This window comes from Mustelus asterias, chromosome 7, assembly GCF_964213995.1.
Source record: "Mustelus asterias chromosome 7, sMusAst1.hap1.1, whole genome shotgun sequence".
In the NCBI taxonomy this organism is placed as follows: domain Eukaryota; kingdom Metazoa; phylum Chordata; class Chondrichthyes; order Carcharhiniformes; family Triakidae; genus Mustelus; species Mustelus asterias.
This window is the reverse complement of record NC_135807.1, coordinates 34,177,828-34,193,528: the sequence shown is the minus strand read 5'-3', so window position 1 is coordinate 34,193,528 and position 15,701 is coordinate 34,177,828. Positions and strand designations below refer to the sequence as shown.

The 15,701-nt window shown below is 43.8% G+C and overlaps 1 protein-coding gene across 1 annotated transcript in view; it reads right to left on the bottom strand.

The window, feature by feature from the left end:
• LOC144496069 (corticotropin-releasing factor receptor 2-like) overlaps window positions 1–15,701 on the bottom strand; it is a 254,440-nt gene that overhangs the window by 206,615 nt on the left and 32,124 nt on the right. The window contains exon 2 of the mRNA XM_078217024.1: window positions 10,638–10,722. Within this exon, the coding sequence (XP_078073150.1) occupies window positions 10,638–10,722 (85 nt within the window). The remainder of the gene's footprint in view (window positions 1–10,637; window positions 10,723–15,701) is intronic.

Genomic DNA, 15,701 nt, shown 5'->3' with positions numbered 1-15,701 from the left:
TCCTCTCAGCAGGATCACCCTGTAATAATGGGATCATTAGGTGGCCTCTTTCTTTTAGCCCTGGTCACTGCTGCCCATCAGACGTTTAGTGGTGCAATAACTTTGGGACAGAGAAGTTAAAACAGTGAGACTTCAGGACTGAGAAGTTAAAACAGGGATATTTTGAGACAGAGAGGTTAAAAAACCAGGACAGAGAGTTTAAAACAGTGAGACTTCAGGATGAGAGGTTAATACAGTGAGGCTTTGCAAGAGAGCTTATAACAGCAGGACCCTGGGAGAGTGAGCGGTCAAAGCAGTCAGACATTGGGAGAGGTTAAAACAGAGAAACTTCAGGAGAGAGCTTAAAGCAGCAAGTCTTCAGGAGAGAGATGTTAAAACAGATACACTTTGGCAGAGAGAGGTTAAAACAGCGAGAATTTGAAATAAACAGTGGTTAAAACAGAGACAATTTGGGAGAGAGATTAAAACAGTAATACTTCAGCAGAGAGTAGTTAAAATGGTGAAACTTCAAGGGAGAGGTTAAAACAGCGACACTGTGAGAGAGAGAGGTTAAAACAGTGAGAGTATAGGAGAGAGAGAGGTTACAACAGCGAGACTGTGGGACAGAGAGAGAGAGGTTAAAACAGCGAGACTGTGGGAGAGAGGTTAAAACAGCGAGACTGTGGGAGAGAGAGAGATTAAAACAGCGAGACTGTGGGAGAGAGGTTAAAACAGCGAGACTGTGGGAGAGAGAGAGGTTAAAACAGCGAGACTGTGGGAGAGAGGTTAAAACAGCGAGACTGTGGGAGAGAGAGAGGTTAAAACAGCGAGACTGTGGGAGAGAGAGAGGTTAAAACAGCGAGACTGTGGGAGAGAGAGAGGTTAAAACAGCGAGACTGTGGGAGAGAGGTTAAAACAGCGAGAGTATGGGAGAGAGGTTAAAAGAACGAGACTGTGGGACAGAGAGAGAGAGGTTAAAACAGTGAGACTGTGAGAGAGAGAGGTTAAAACCGAGAGAGTGTGGGAGAGAGAGAGGTTAAAACAGCGTGACTGTGGGAGAGAGAGAGGTTAAAATAGCGAGACTGTGGGAGAGAGAGGTTAAAACAGCAAGACTGTGAGAGAGAGAGGTTAAAACAGCGAGAGTGTAGAGAGAATTTAAAACAGCAAGACTGTGGGAGAGAGAGAGATTAAAACAGCGAGACTGTGGGAGAGAGAGAGGTTAAAACAGCGAGACCATGAGAGAGAGAGGTTAAAACAGCGAGACTGTGAGAGAGAGGTTAAAACAGCGAGAGTGTGTGGGAGGGAGAGAGGTTAAAACAGCGAGAGTGTGTGGGAGGGAGAGAGGTTAAAACAGCGAGACTGTGGGAGAGAGAGAGGTAAAACAGCGAGACCATGAGAGAGAGAGAGGTTAAAACAGCGAGACTGTGAGAGAGAGAGAGAGGTTAAATCTCTGGATAATGATCTGAGCCATGAGCAAATCCGCATGGGGTAAATAAGTTTAGAGCAAGGAAAGTGTATGCGTCATATGGTAAAGTTGTGAGCTCACTTTAACAGTGAAGATAAGAAAATGTAAAGGTTGCCCACAGTGGATTACTTAACCAGTTAGTGGAGCTTTATTATGTGGGTGTCGTTTGCAGTCCAGGGTAGAAGAGAGGGAAATTCTCCCAAATGCCTCTGATGATGGCACCACGTAATCATGTGACACACTGCACAGAGATGCATTGGCTTACAATAAATAACATCCCTCCCCCTTTACTCCAGTAATATGACAACTAACTTTAACTTTTACTAATGGTACCAAGTATCATTATACACAGTTTTATATTATATATATATACATATACCATTGGTATGAGTGTCTTATAAGTGGATGTCGGTTCCGCTTAGGCTGAATCCATCGTTCAGGAGTCTTTCTTTTCATGCTCTCGATAGTCTGTTCACCACTTGGCTCAGGCGCACCATCTGGTAAAGTTGGTTCTTCTTCAGCTTCTACCGATGCTGTTGGTTCAACTAGCAATTGATGAGTCCTAAGAAAGATCTCAATTGTGATATATTCTGCGGTCTAGGCACATCTAAAATTGCAGTCATTTTCCTTGGTTCCTGGTGAAGCCCATCCTGTTAGCTTACTGACTTGAAAAATTCGCATTTGTCTTTTTTCACATGAAGATTGTGCACTGACGCTCTAATGTTTCTTTTAAGTTCTGTAAATGTTCCTGTTCATTTTTGCCCGTGATTAGAATGTCGTCTAGATAAGACTGGACACTGTTGAGGCCATGTGGGATTTCATCCATGGAATTTTGCAATCAGGCTGATGTTGATGTTATTCCAAACGACAGGCATTTATACCGGAACAATCTTTCGTGAGTAACAATTGTGAGCAGCGGTTGCGACTCAGTTGCCGCCTTCATTGGGAAGTATTCTTGGGACAAGACAAGTATATCTTACTAAACTGTTGATTCCCAGAAAATCCAGCAAACAGGTCCTCAATAATCGACACAGCACTGGATTTATCATCGCTTTGAAGTCTTCACAAATTCTTATTGAGCCATCTAGTTTAATGTCAGGGATGATTCTAATTCTCCAATTGGTTGTCATCATGGACTTAACCACTTCATCTTTGAATAATTTTATCAAGTTCCATTTCAAATTTCAGCTTGATAGCGTAAGGCACAGTTCTTGTCTTTAAGCATTTTGGGTTGCTATCAGGTTTTGTCTTAAGTCATGCCTCGACTTCAATCATTTCCCCTAAAGTGTTTTCAAATGCCTTCTTGTATTTATCTAAGAGTTTCTATATGTGTTCATTGTAAGAAACAATACTTTTCACTGTATTCCAATACATGTGACAATAATAAATCAAATTAAATCAAATTAAAGACAGGAAGCTAGGCAAAGGTGGTGGGGCAGCTCTGTTAATTAAGGATGGCACTAGTTCATACTGAGAGACTGACTTGGCTTGAAAAATCAGAATGTAGAATCAGTTTGCCTAGAGATACAAAATAGTAAAGAAAAGAGATCACTTGTGGGAATAGTTTATAGGCTTCCTGACGGTAGTTACTCTGTAGGACAGACCATATAGGAATTGAGGAATGTACAACAATAATCGTGGATAACTTTAATCTCCATGTAGATTGGGAGAAACAGATGGGGAAAGGTAGCCTGGAAAATTAGGTCATTGTGGTGTTTTTGGGACAATTTCTTAAAGTAGTACCTCCTAGAGCCAACCAGGGAGCAGGTTATATTAATTCTGGTCATGTGCAATGAGACAAAATTATTCAACAACCTCATGGTAAAGAAACCTCTAAATGATAGCCATCATGTTCAATTTGAAAGCGAGAAGTGTGGGTCCATGACTAGTGTTTTAAACCTAAATAAAGATAACTATGAAGGCAGAGCTGGTTAAACTAGGCCAAAAGTTGGGACAGAAGAGTTGCAATGCCAGACTACTTAGAAGATATTTAATAACTCTCAGCAAATATTTATCCTAGTAAGAAAGAAAATCTTTTTGCGAAGGATATAACATCCATGGCTAAATAAGAAAGTGAAGACTAGTTTAAATTGAATTGAAATTTAAATTGTAGAAATCTGCAAAGATTAATGGTAGATCAGAAGATTGTATATACACTAAGGACCAGCAAAGAATGACTAAAAAGATAATAATGAGGCAAAAAGCAGAGTCTGAGGGAAAGCTAGTTCGTAACATAAAAACAGATGGTAAGTGTTTCTACAAGTATTTGAATAGGAAAAAGGTAACTAAAACTAGTGTTGGTCCACTGGAGAGTGAGTCTGGGGTTGACAATGGAAAACAAAAAAATACTGGATGTATTCTGTGTCTGTCTTCATGGAGAAAACTTCCCCAACGATAATTTAAATCAAGAGGTGATAGGGAGAGAGGAACTTAAAACAATCAACGCCAACAAGGAAAAAGTGCGAGGAAAACTATTAGAACCAAAGGTGATAAGTCCCCAGGACTGGATGGCCTCAACCCTAAGGCCTAAGATAGTGGATACCTTGGTTATAATCTTCCAAAATTCCTTAGATTCTGGAAGAATCCCAGCAGTTTGGGAAATAGCTTATAGAACACCTTTATTTCAGAAAGGATGGAGGCAGAAAGCAGGAAACTATCAGCCAGTTAGCCTAACATCTGTCACAGGGAAAGTGCGAGGATCCATTATTAAGGAGGTAGCAGGGTCGTTAGAAGATCATAAAATGATCAGCCAGAGCATATATATGAAAGGGAAATCATATTTAATGAATCTTTTAGAGTTTTTGACAACGTAATATTCAATTTGGATAAAGGGGAACCAGTAGATGTACTTGGTTTTCCAAAAGGCATTTGCTAAAGTGCTGCATCAAAGATTGCGACACAATATAAGAGCACATGGTCTCGGGGTTAACATGTTAGCGTGGATAAAGGATTGGTTAGCTAACAGGAAGCAGAGAGTAGTGATGAATGCATCTTGTTTGGATTGGCAAGTTGTAACTAGTAGAGTGCCAAAGGGATTAATGCTGGATCCTCAACTATTTATAATCCATATCAATGACTTGGATGAAGGGACTAAACATATGGTAGCTAAGTTTGCTGATGGCACCAAGCTGGGTAGGAAGTAAGTTATTAAGAGAAGATAAAGAGTCCGCAAAGAGAAAGAGACAGGTTAAATGAGGGGGCAAAAATTTGGTCAGTGGAGAATAATGTGGGTAAATGTGAACTTGTCCATTTTGGCAGGAAGAGAAAAAGCGCCATCATTCTTGAGGGGCAGGGCCACAATGCAGGAACACACTCGCCCTCACCCCCCCCCCCCACTCACTCCCCCAATGCTGGCATACACCCCCCACAACCATCGCAATGAAGGCTCAACCCCAGCTCCCCCACCCACCCCACAACCCCTCTAGCACAATGCAGGTACAATCCCCTTCCCCCTCCACCATCGCAATGCAGACAAAATTCCCCACCCTCCTCCCCATAAGGGCAAGTCCCACAACGGGGTTCCCTCGAGTCCCCAGCTTGGAGTCACTCCTTGGCTCCGAGTTGGAACTGCCTGGTTGGCATTGCCAGGGGGCACTGCCCAGCCAAATCCCTCACCACATGGGGGCTATACTCACCTTTCAGCCCTTGATGTGGTCATCACGACTGGCATCTGTTTTTGGAAACCAGTAATGATTCCCGTCAGCGTGACATCATGCCGGGGAGAGGAGGTTGGGGGGGGGGGGGGGGGGGGGGGGGGTAGGATGTGGGGGACAAAGGCCAGAATGTAAGGCATTAAATTGATCGTAATCAGGCTCACGCCCTCATTCGGGCAGGGGAGATCTCAGAATGAGATCCCCCACAGCAAAAAATCCCATTAGAGCCCTCTTGCGAGAGCTCGCTGCCAAAATGGGATCTGCATCCGCAGCAAACGTGGCCAGTAAAACACCCCCGTGATCTCATTGAAACACATAAGATGTTGAGGGGACTGGATAGAGTGGATACCAGATGTTGTTTCATCTTGTGGGGGAACTAGAACTCTGAGACATAGGGTGGAATTCTCCGACTGCGCTGGTCTAAAAGCTGGAAATTCCCACCCGACCTTCAATGGCGTTTCACATTCCCCGCAACCCGCCCGCTAAAATTCCAGTGGCGGGCAGGATGGGAGAATTCCGGCCATAGTTTAAGAAGAAGAGCACTCCCTTTTAAAACAGCAATGAGGAAAACCTTTTTCTCTCACAGTGTGGAATTCTGGATCTTTAAGCTTAAAGCACAAAAAAGTATTTTCAATTTGTTTACCTCGGCTCTTTCTGTTCCTGTGCAGCATAAGAACATTCTGAAGCAGAAAGATGGGCTGCCAGAGCTGTAGTCCTGATAGTGTTTGGATCAGTGCCTCATTTTGAGTTGGCCAGATTTTAAAGGATGTTATTCTAAGCTCCAACTTTAGCACTTATCTTGATTATGTGTTCCTTGTTACACAGAGTGTGATCCTGTATCACATCAAGGCGCAGAGACGCTGAGGAGAAACTGATAGCCAAGTTCCGCACACATGAGGACGGCCTCAACCGGGATATTGGGTTCATGTCACACTATCTGTAACCCCCACAGCTGGCCTGGACCTGCAGAGTCTCACTGGCTGTCCTGTCTGGAGACAATACACATCTCTTTAACCTGTCTTAATGCTCTCTCCACACACATTGTTTGTACCTTTAAGACTTGATTAGCTGTAAGTATTCGCATTCCAACCATTATTGTGTAAATTGAGTTTGTGTCTTTATATGCCCTGTTTGTGAACAGAATTCCCACTCACCTGAAGAAGGGGCCTAAGGCTCCGAAAGCTTGTGTGGCTTTTGCTACCAAATAAACCTGTTGGACTTTAACCTGGTGTTGTTAAACATCTTACTGTGTTTACCCCAGTCCAACGCTGGCATCTCCACATCACATCAAGGTTGACATGGCTTTTCCTTTTCCTTGATATGTGATTCCCTAAAGTATCAAGTTTATTTATTAGTGTCACAATTAGGCTTACTTTGAAAATCCCCGAGGCGCCACACTCCGGCGCCTGTTTGGGTACACTGTTGGAGAACTTAGCATGGCCAATGCATCTAACCAGCACGTCTTTTGGACTGTAGGAGGAAACCGGAGCACCCGGAGGAAACCCATGCAGACATGGGGAGAACTTGCAGACTCTACATAGACAGTGACCCAAGCCAGGAATCGAACCAAGGTCTCTGGCGCTGTGAGGCAGTAGTGCTAACCACTGTGCCACCGTGCCACTCACCATGGCTCCCAATTAGCTTCTGTGTTCTAAAGAAGGAAAAAATCTTATCTTGATTGGACCCAATTATTTGGAATGTAGTATTGTGTCAGGTTAGTTCAGATACCACTCAGATGCTATCAAAAGTCTAGTATAGACGAGGAGCACAAAGATCCACGATATATCCACGAATGGCAGAGCAGACTCGATGGGCCGACTGGCCTAATTCTGCTCATATGTCTTATGGTTTTGTATCTATAAGAAATCTATGACATCTAGACAGATGGATTGGTCATTGGTGCACATATATAAATATATATATATGTGTATATCCATTATTTATGTACGGAGCAAGAGAAAGAGAGAACAGCATTGAAGCTAGCAATCTACCTTGAAGAATCCCATTCCATTGCCTGTGTACCTGCTTTTTTGAACCATCCTGAGTTAAGGTGATTGACAAGAACATCAAAGCCAACATTGTTACGTAGTGAGGCAAATTCAATCATGGTTTTCAAAAGGGCATTTGATAATTATCTGAAGGGAAAACTTTGCAAGGCAATAGAAAAAAGGCAGGTGTATGGAACTTGATGAGTTTTTCTTACAAAGAGCCATCACAGACACAACAGGCCTAATGGCCCCCTTCTGTGTTAGAACTATTCCATGAATCTGTGGCGTTGTTCCAAGAGAAATGGCAATTTACTAATAAATTTCAGAGGAGCTGTTGTGAGAGTTGTGATAATGAAAACCTTTTGTACAAGTATGTGGTGGTCAACTTGGGTTGGTGGGCAGACTCATCCTGTTCCTTTGGTGTTACGTGGACCGCATGAAGGCCCAGTTTCACCAGCTGCAGCCAGAACTGGCTGCCCTTGGGCTGTTCTCATAAAGACTCATCGTGACCTGAAATGTGAACTTAGTACACACAGATGCTGTCTGACCTGCTGAATATTTCCAGCACTCTCTGTTTATATTTCAAACAAATCTTGCATTGGCATCTCAAATGGGTGTTAAGTCCTTAATTGCTTTTGGCTTTTGCCAATCTGGTGGATGTCTCATTAGGAGCCTCAGCTTTCATTGCCACCATAATGAAGATTTGAAGACCTTTCTGCAACCAAAAATGGCTAAATTATTAGTTAAAAATTGATATACTGGATTGTATGAAGAAGTTAATTTATGCAGTGCTTTCCCAGCCAGAAACCTGCCTGTTCTAGAGCAAGATATTGTTCCAAATGGGAATTAGAGCCAGTTGAAAATGAAACATTCAGATAACTTAGAGTTATGCCAAAACTGGGTCATACAATCTTTGCACCGTGTCACCTTTAGAGGATCTGGCATCCCTCTGAGCATCAGCAGAACATGTCAAGCAGCCAATGTTTCAACAAAAGTGTTTGATCTGCTCACATTAGATATGATCAAGGTCGGATGGTTTATCATTATTTAATTTCTTGATAACATCTATGAGTGGTGGCATCATGGTGGCACAGTGGTTAGCATTGCTGCCTCACAGTGCCATGGACCCAGGTTCAATTCCAGCGTTGGGTGACTCCATGTGGAGTTTGCACATTCTCCCCGTGCCTGCGTGGGTTTCCTCCAGGTGCTCCGATTTCCCCCCACAGTCTAAAGATGTGTGGGTTAGGTTGATTGGCCAGGATAAATTGCCCCTTAGTGTCAGAGGGATTAGGAGGGTAAATATGTGGGGTTATGGGGACAGGACCTGGATGGGATTGTGGTTGGTGCAGGCTCGATGGGCCAAATGGCCTCCTTCTGCACTGTAGATTCTATGAGATTGTAAATGGTCCAGTAAACCTGGGGTTAGATATTTGAGCGTCAAAAGCTATTGGTAATTTAGTCCTGTTGGAACTTTGCTTGAGACATTTTCAGCTATTGAGAAGCTTGCAAGAAACTTACTCTGTTGTGACGTTGAAATGTGTACTCATTGCTGAGAGCTTGATTAGTCCAACAAGCTTTCATGTTGTTGTGAATCCTGTCAGTTGATTCAGCTACTGTTTTAATATGTCCCAGTCAGTTGTGGGTGAGGAAAGAAATGAGAACAGGTCCCTGTTATGATGAAGCCCCTGAGAATTTCACTGTGTAACTCTATGTAGGGCGGCACAGTGGCTCAGTGGTTAGCACTGCTGCCTCACAGTGTCAGGGACCCAGGTTCGATTCCCGGCTCGGGTCACTGTCTGTGCCGACTCTCCATGTTCTCCCACTGTCTGTGTGGGTTTCCTCCAGGTGCTCCGGTTTCCTCCCACAGTCTGCATGATGTGCATTGGCCATGCTAAATAATCCCTCAGTGTACCCAAACAGGCGCCGGAGTATGGCGACTAGGGGATTTTCATAGTAACTTCATTGCAGTGTTAATGTAAACCTACTTGTGACACGAATAAATAAAATTTATTAAGGTCAAAAAAACACACATCAAACCAGCCAGGACCAGAAAATGGCCAGGCAGACTAAATTGTCCGGAATAAAACCGGCTGAATGACCACTATTGGGAGGGATTAGACCATTGGAGGAATTGGAAAACAAAGACAAGAATTTTAAAATCAAAGCACGAGTGTGTTGCTGCTGCCGAGTTGGATGCTGTTTGTTTGTGATTGTGGTAATATGTTTGTCTCCTGCTGTTAATGTTTCAAAAGAGATGCCTTTAGGCGTTCCATGTAATTCCCATATGGTTCTTTCCAGGTTATTGTTTACACGGCATCCATAGGGTGTATTCTTTCAAGTACCATTCTCAGGCTGTATTCAGACAAAAGTTCCAGAAAGCGAATACAGCTTTTCAATGCTGCAGGTATATCTTTGAAAGCTGCATGCAGTTCAACTGAGAAACCTTCTCAACTTATCTCCTTAAAACCAAATTGATGATAAAATGAGGGATCTTTGAGGTCACAACTGCATGTTTTAATTTTGCTAATTCAGTGTTTAGGATGAAATCTGAAACAATGTTTTCACACTTTACACAAGTTACCACTCCTAATATAAAGCCTGTTGTTGGTGAGGTCCTTCAGTGTAAGCAAAAATGGAGTTGGATGGTTGGTGTTGGATTGATATTGGTGGCACAGAGGCTAGCACTGCCCTCCTCACGATGCCAGGGACCCATGGTCAATATCAGCCTTGGGTAACTGTGTGGAGTTTGTACATTCTCCCCGTGTCTGCATGGGTTTCCTCTGGGTGCTCCAGTTTTCTCTCACAGTCTGAAAGACGTGCTGGTTAGGTACATTGGTCAGGCTAAATTCTCCCTCAGTGTACCCGAACAGATCCTGGAGTGTGGTGACTAGGGGATTTTAACAGTGACTTCATTGCAGTGTTAATGTGAGCCTACTTGTAATAACTAAACTTAGAACTTAAATAGATTTAGGTGTGAGGGTTCATTTACTGTACTGCAAAATTAGTGCATGGTTAAAAAGGTGCCACTTTAATTAAGCTTGTGGCTAATGAATAATTTATATTGGATAACACTGAGTTAAAATTATATTTTCTATTGCACCAGCGTTAGTTTTCACTGAAGCCACCTTGTGGGCTCTGCAGTTTCCGATTAGTGCCAATTAGAGGTAACCTCATGATATATACGCATTTCACAACCTAAAGGCATGTCGATATTTGATTGCTGTACTTGCAGCTGGGAGATTCCACCTGGTAGATTTACATTAGGATGACTTGACGGCCAACTACAATGCAAATTGAAGAAATTTGCTCATTAAATCAACTTGCCAAATGCCATTCATTTGAAGTATTTCTCACTCACCCATGAGTTCAAAAATGTAACTTATTCTGATCTTATTTTACTTAAAAATAAACAGATCCGTGTGTTTAAATGGGGCTTGTTTCTTTTATTCTCTTTAAAATCACAATTCTCACCTCTAATTGATCCTAAACTTGACAACGATGGTACAAGGCAGGATTGAACATGTTAGGCCCCATTAATGATATAAAGTGTACCTGTAACATTGTATAAAGATGATAAGGCCTCACAGTACTGTTCTAGCAGAGATGTGAGCAATGACGAAAAACATGGCAGGATGATCTGTGAAAAGGGAATAAAGAAAAAAAGCTTACATTTAAATTCAGATAAAATGCAGAATTGTACATGGCAGCAGGTAAAATATACATGCACCACCGTTCTTCACAACTCCAGGCTATCCACTTTGGCCTCGACAGCTGTTAAGTGGAGATAGAACATGCATTTATAAGATGCCTTTCATATCCTCAAAGCTCTTTGCAAGTACATTTGAAGTGTAGCCAGCCATCTTGCACAAATAGGGTTGCTAACTCCAGCTGAGTATATTCCGGGAGACACCAGCTTTCACAGAATCCTGGCAATGTGACACAAGCAGCTGTGCCTGTTGTGGGGTTTCAAAGTCCAAAGCCCTGGACAATGGGCAGCGGGCATTGACAGATAGCTGCCTTGGGTTCTCTTCCTTGTACGATGGCTGCCCTGCCCTGCTCCCTCCTGATGGGTATATTAACAGACTCACGTGCTCCATCCCCGGGACCGTAGCCTCGCCCCTGTTTCCTGCAGAAGTGCCGATTCCTCTGCCAACTCCCACCTCACTCACACCAGCGCTGGTGGGAAAACAGCAGGCAGGCAAGCAGTGACACATCTGAGCTGAGGGCACATGCACAACCATGACACGATGTGTTAAGCTATCAAACTGACTGCACCTGTACGGGAGTGCTGCCTAGCCTGCCTGGGCAATCCCATTCAGTGGAAGGGAACTCTGTGCCTGCCAGGGTGGGAGTCCATTGACTGATGGGGAATCCTAACATTTTAAAATCTCCAGGACTACTTTTAATAGCCACCAGGAGATTGGGAGCAATTCCAGCAATCTCCCAGCCATTTTGGGAAGGTTGGCAAACGTACACACAAAGCAAGGCCATACAAAAAGTAAGTGACAAATTATTTTCCTCTGGGTGCTCTAATTTCCTCCCACACTCCAAAGATGTGCAGGTTAGGTGGATTGGCCATGGTAAATTGCCCCTTAGTGTCAGGGGGATTAGCAGGGTAAATACGTGGGGTTACGGAAATAGGGCCTGGGTGGGATTTTGTCAGTGCAGACTCGATGGTCCGAATGGTCTCCTTCTGCACTGTGGGGTTTTTAATGATACTAAATTATGGTTTATTGTATTGATGTTGGTTGAGGGGGAAACATTGGGAAGGATATGTGAGGTATTATTTTGATAGAGAAAGACTGCAGAATGCTGTGATACAGAGGTGTTGGGGGGACCAAATAACCCATCTACCCAATCATAGATCATAGAAGATCATACATCATAGAATCCCGACAGTGCAGAAGGAGGCCATTCGGCCCATCAAATCTGCACCGCCACAATCCCACCCAGGGCCCTATCCTCATAACACCAAGCATTTACCCTACCTGATCCCCCTGACCCTAAGGGGCAATTTGGCATGGCCAATCCACCTAACCCGCATATCTTTGGCCTTCAATCCTTCAAGCACCACCTACCCTACACTTGGTATTCTGCGGATCACACATTGGACTTACTATCCAATTCAGATCCCATTAAACTGGAATGGAAACAAATCGCCCTCAATCCTGAGGGATTCCTTAAGAAGGAGAATGATCTTAATGTCTTATGACATCAGGAGAAATCCCTTGCTCTTATTCAAATAATAGCATCTTCAACTAAGAGAGCAGACAGATCCTCAGCTTAATACCTTAATTGAAACACAACAACTCAAACAGAGCAAAACAAATGATCCCAAATCATTCATGGAAATTGGAATTTGTTGCAACTGTTGTTGGATCATTAGTCCAGGCCTCTATTTCTAGTCTGATAACATAACCACCATGCTAAAGTTTAAAGTTTATTTATTACGCTTACATTAATATTGCAGTGATGTTGCTGTGAAAATCCCCTAGCCACGACACCATGCTACCAGACCCTCAAAATACCTGGAATTGATAAAGGATGAAAAGCTCTTGTGTTAATTCTTGATTTACTTTGGGGGACAGTACTATTCCTTGAGCTTAAAATGGTCTGGGTAAAATCAATGTGGAAAATTTCCCAGGTATGTCTTATCCACAAATAGTAGTTCAAACCAATTCAGACAATTACAGTCTTTTCAATCTACTCTTGATTTTCGGTAAAGCGACGGACGGAAGGTATTGTTGAAATTGCTATCCAATGGCATTTCCACAGCAATAACCTGCTTACTGATGTTCAAGACCACTCAGATCTGATCTCATTGCAGATTTGGTCCAAACATGGACAAAAGAGCTGAATTCAGGATGGGTGGTGGTGGTGGTGGGTGGGGGGGTGTGCTGAGTGGGGGGTGGCAAAGTAGGGGGTGCGGGATTTTAAGAGTGGCTGCTCTTGACGTCAAGGCATCATTTGACAGGGTGTCACATCAATGAGGCCTGGTAAAATTGAAGTCAAATAGGGGAAATGCTCAAGAAGCTCAACACCATCCGGGATGAAGCAGCCCACTTATTCGGCTCCCCATCTATCAACTTACACATTCACTCTTTCCACCACCAATTCACAGTAGATACAAGAACACAGGAAATAGAGGCAGGAGCAGGCCACCACACCCTTCAAGCCTGCCCTGCTATTCAGTACGATCATGGTTGATCTATGCCGGCCTCAACTCCTTTTCTATGCTATTTCCCCAAAGCCCCCATTCCTTGATCTATCAAATATTGATCCACCGCCACTTACAATAACTCTAATGATCCAGCCACCACCAACATTTGGGGCGGAGAATTCCAGAGATTCACCACCCTCTGCGAGGAGGAATTTCTACGCACTTCAGTTTTAAGTGAACAACCCTTTATCTTTGACCATAAGGCCATAAGATATAGGAGAAGAATTAGGCCATTTGGCCCATCAGGTGTGCTCCGCCATTCGATCATAGCTGATATGTTTCTCAACCCCTTTCTCCCTCCTTTTCCTGGTAACCTTTGACCTCCTTAGCAATCAAGAACCTATCTATCTCTGTCTTAAATACACTAAATGACTTGGCCTCCACAGCCTTCTGTGGCAATGAATTCTATAGATTTACCACCGTTTTGTAGCTGTGTCCCCTTGTTCGAGACTCTCCCACTAGTTAAAAGATCTCACCAATCACCCTGTCAAGCCCCCTCAGGATCTTATATCGCAGAATCACAGAATACTACAGTGCAGAAGAGGCCCTTCGGCCCATCAGCCCATCGGGTCTGCGTCGATGCATGAAAGGCCCTGACCTGCCCACCTAAACCCACTTGCCAGCACTTGGCCCATAGCCTTGAATGTTATGGCGTGCCAACTACTCATCCAGGTACTTATTAAAGGATGTGAGGCATCCCGCCTCCACCACCCTCCCAGGCAATGCATTCCAGACCGTCACCACCCTCTGAGTAAAAACGTTTTTCCTCAAATCCCCCTACACCTCCCACCCCTCACTTTTAACTTATGTCCCCTCGTAACTGACTCTTCAACTAAGGGGAACAGCTGCTCCCTACCCACCCTGCCCATGCCCCTCATAATCTTGAACACCTCAATCAGATCACTCCTCAGTCTTCTCTGCTCCAGAGAAAACAACCCAAGCCTTTCCAACCTCTCTTCATAACTTAAAGGTTTCCTTCCTAGGCAGCATCCTGGTAAATCTCCTCTGCACCCTGTCCAGTGAGTTCACGTCCTTCCTATAGTGTGGTGACCAGAACTGTACACAGTACTCCAGCTGTGGCCTCACCAAAGTTCTATACAACTCCATCATGACCTCCCTGCTTTTGTGATCTATACCCCGATTGATAAAGGTGAGTGTGCCATATGTCTTTTTCAGCACCCTATTTACCTGCCTTTCCGCCTTCAGATATCTATGGACAAACATGCCAAGGTCCCTTTGTTCTTTGGAACTTTCCAATGTCAGATCTTTCATGGTATACTTCCTTGTCAAATTATTCCTTACAGGGTTTTTCAGGGTTAAATTCAATCTGCCACTTCTCCGCCCATTTGACCATCTCGTCTATATCTTCCTGTAACCCAAGACACTTAACCTCACTGTTAACCACCCGGCCAATCTTTGTGTTATCGGCAAACTTACTGATCCTACCTCCCACATAGTCATCTATGTCATTAATATAAATGACAAACAATAAGGGGCCCAGCACGGATCCCTGTGGTGCGCCACTGGTCACAGGCCTCCAGTCACTAAAGCAGCTGTCTGTCACCACCCTCTGTCTCCTACCACTAAGCCAATTATGAATCCACCTTGTCAGATCACCCTGTATCCCATGTGCATTAGCCTTCTTAATAAGTCTCCCATGTGGGACTTTGTCAAAGGCTTTGCTGAAATCCATGTAAAACTACATCAACTGCACTACCCTCACCCACACACTTGGTTAAATGTTCAAAAAATTCAATCAAATTTGTTAGGCATGATCTCCCTCTGACTAAACCAAGCTGACTAACCCTGATCAAACCTTGCCTCTCCAAATGGAGATAGATTCTCTCCTTCAGAATCTTCTCCAGTAGTTCCCCAACCACAGACATGAGACTCACTGGTCTGTAGTGCCCTGGATTGTGTTTACAACCTTTCTTAAATAGTGGGACCACATTAGCTGTTCTCCAGTCCTCTGGCACCTCCCCGGTGGCCAGGCAGGAATTAAAAATTTGGATCAGAGCCCCTGCAATTTCCTCCCTTGCCTCCCACAACAACCTGGGACACAATTCATCCGGACCTGGAGATTAGTCCACTTTTAAGCCTGCCAATACCTCCAATACCTTGTCACTCCCTGTGATAAGTTTCTCGAGAGCCTCACAGTCTCTCTCCCCGAGTTCCATAACTACCTCCTCATTCTCATGGGTGAAGATAGATGTGAAATATTCATTTAACACCCTACCAATGTCCTCTGCCTCCACCCACAGATTTCCCCCTTGGTCCCTAATGGGCCCTACTTTTTCCTTGGTTATCCTCTTCCCATTGACGTCGAATATCTTAGGATTTTCCCTACCTTTACCAGCCGGAGCTTTCTCATATCCTCTTTTTGCTCTCCGAATTGA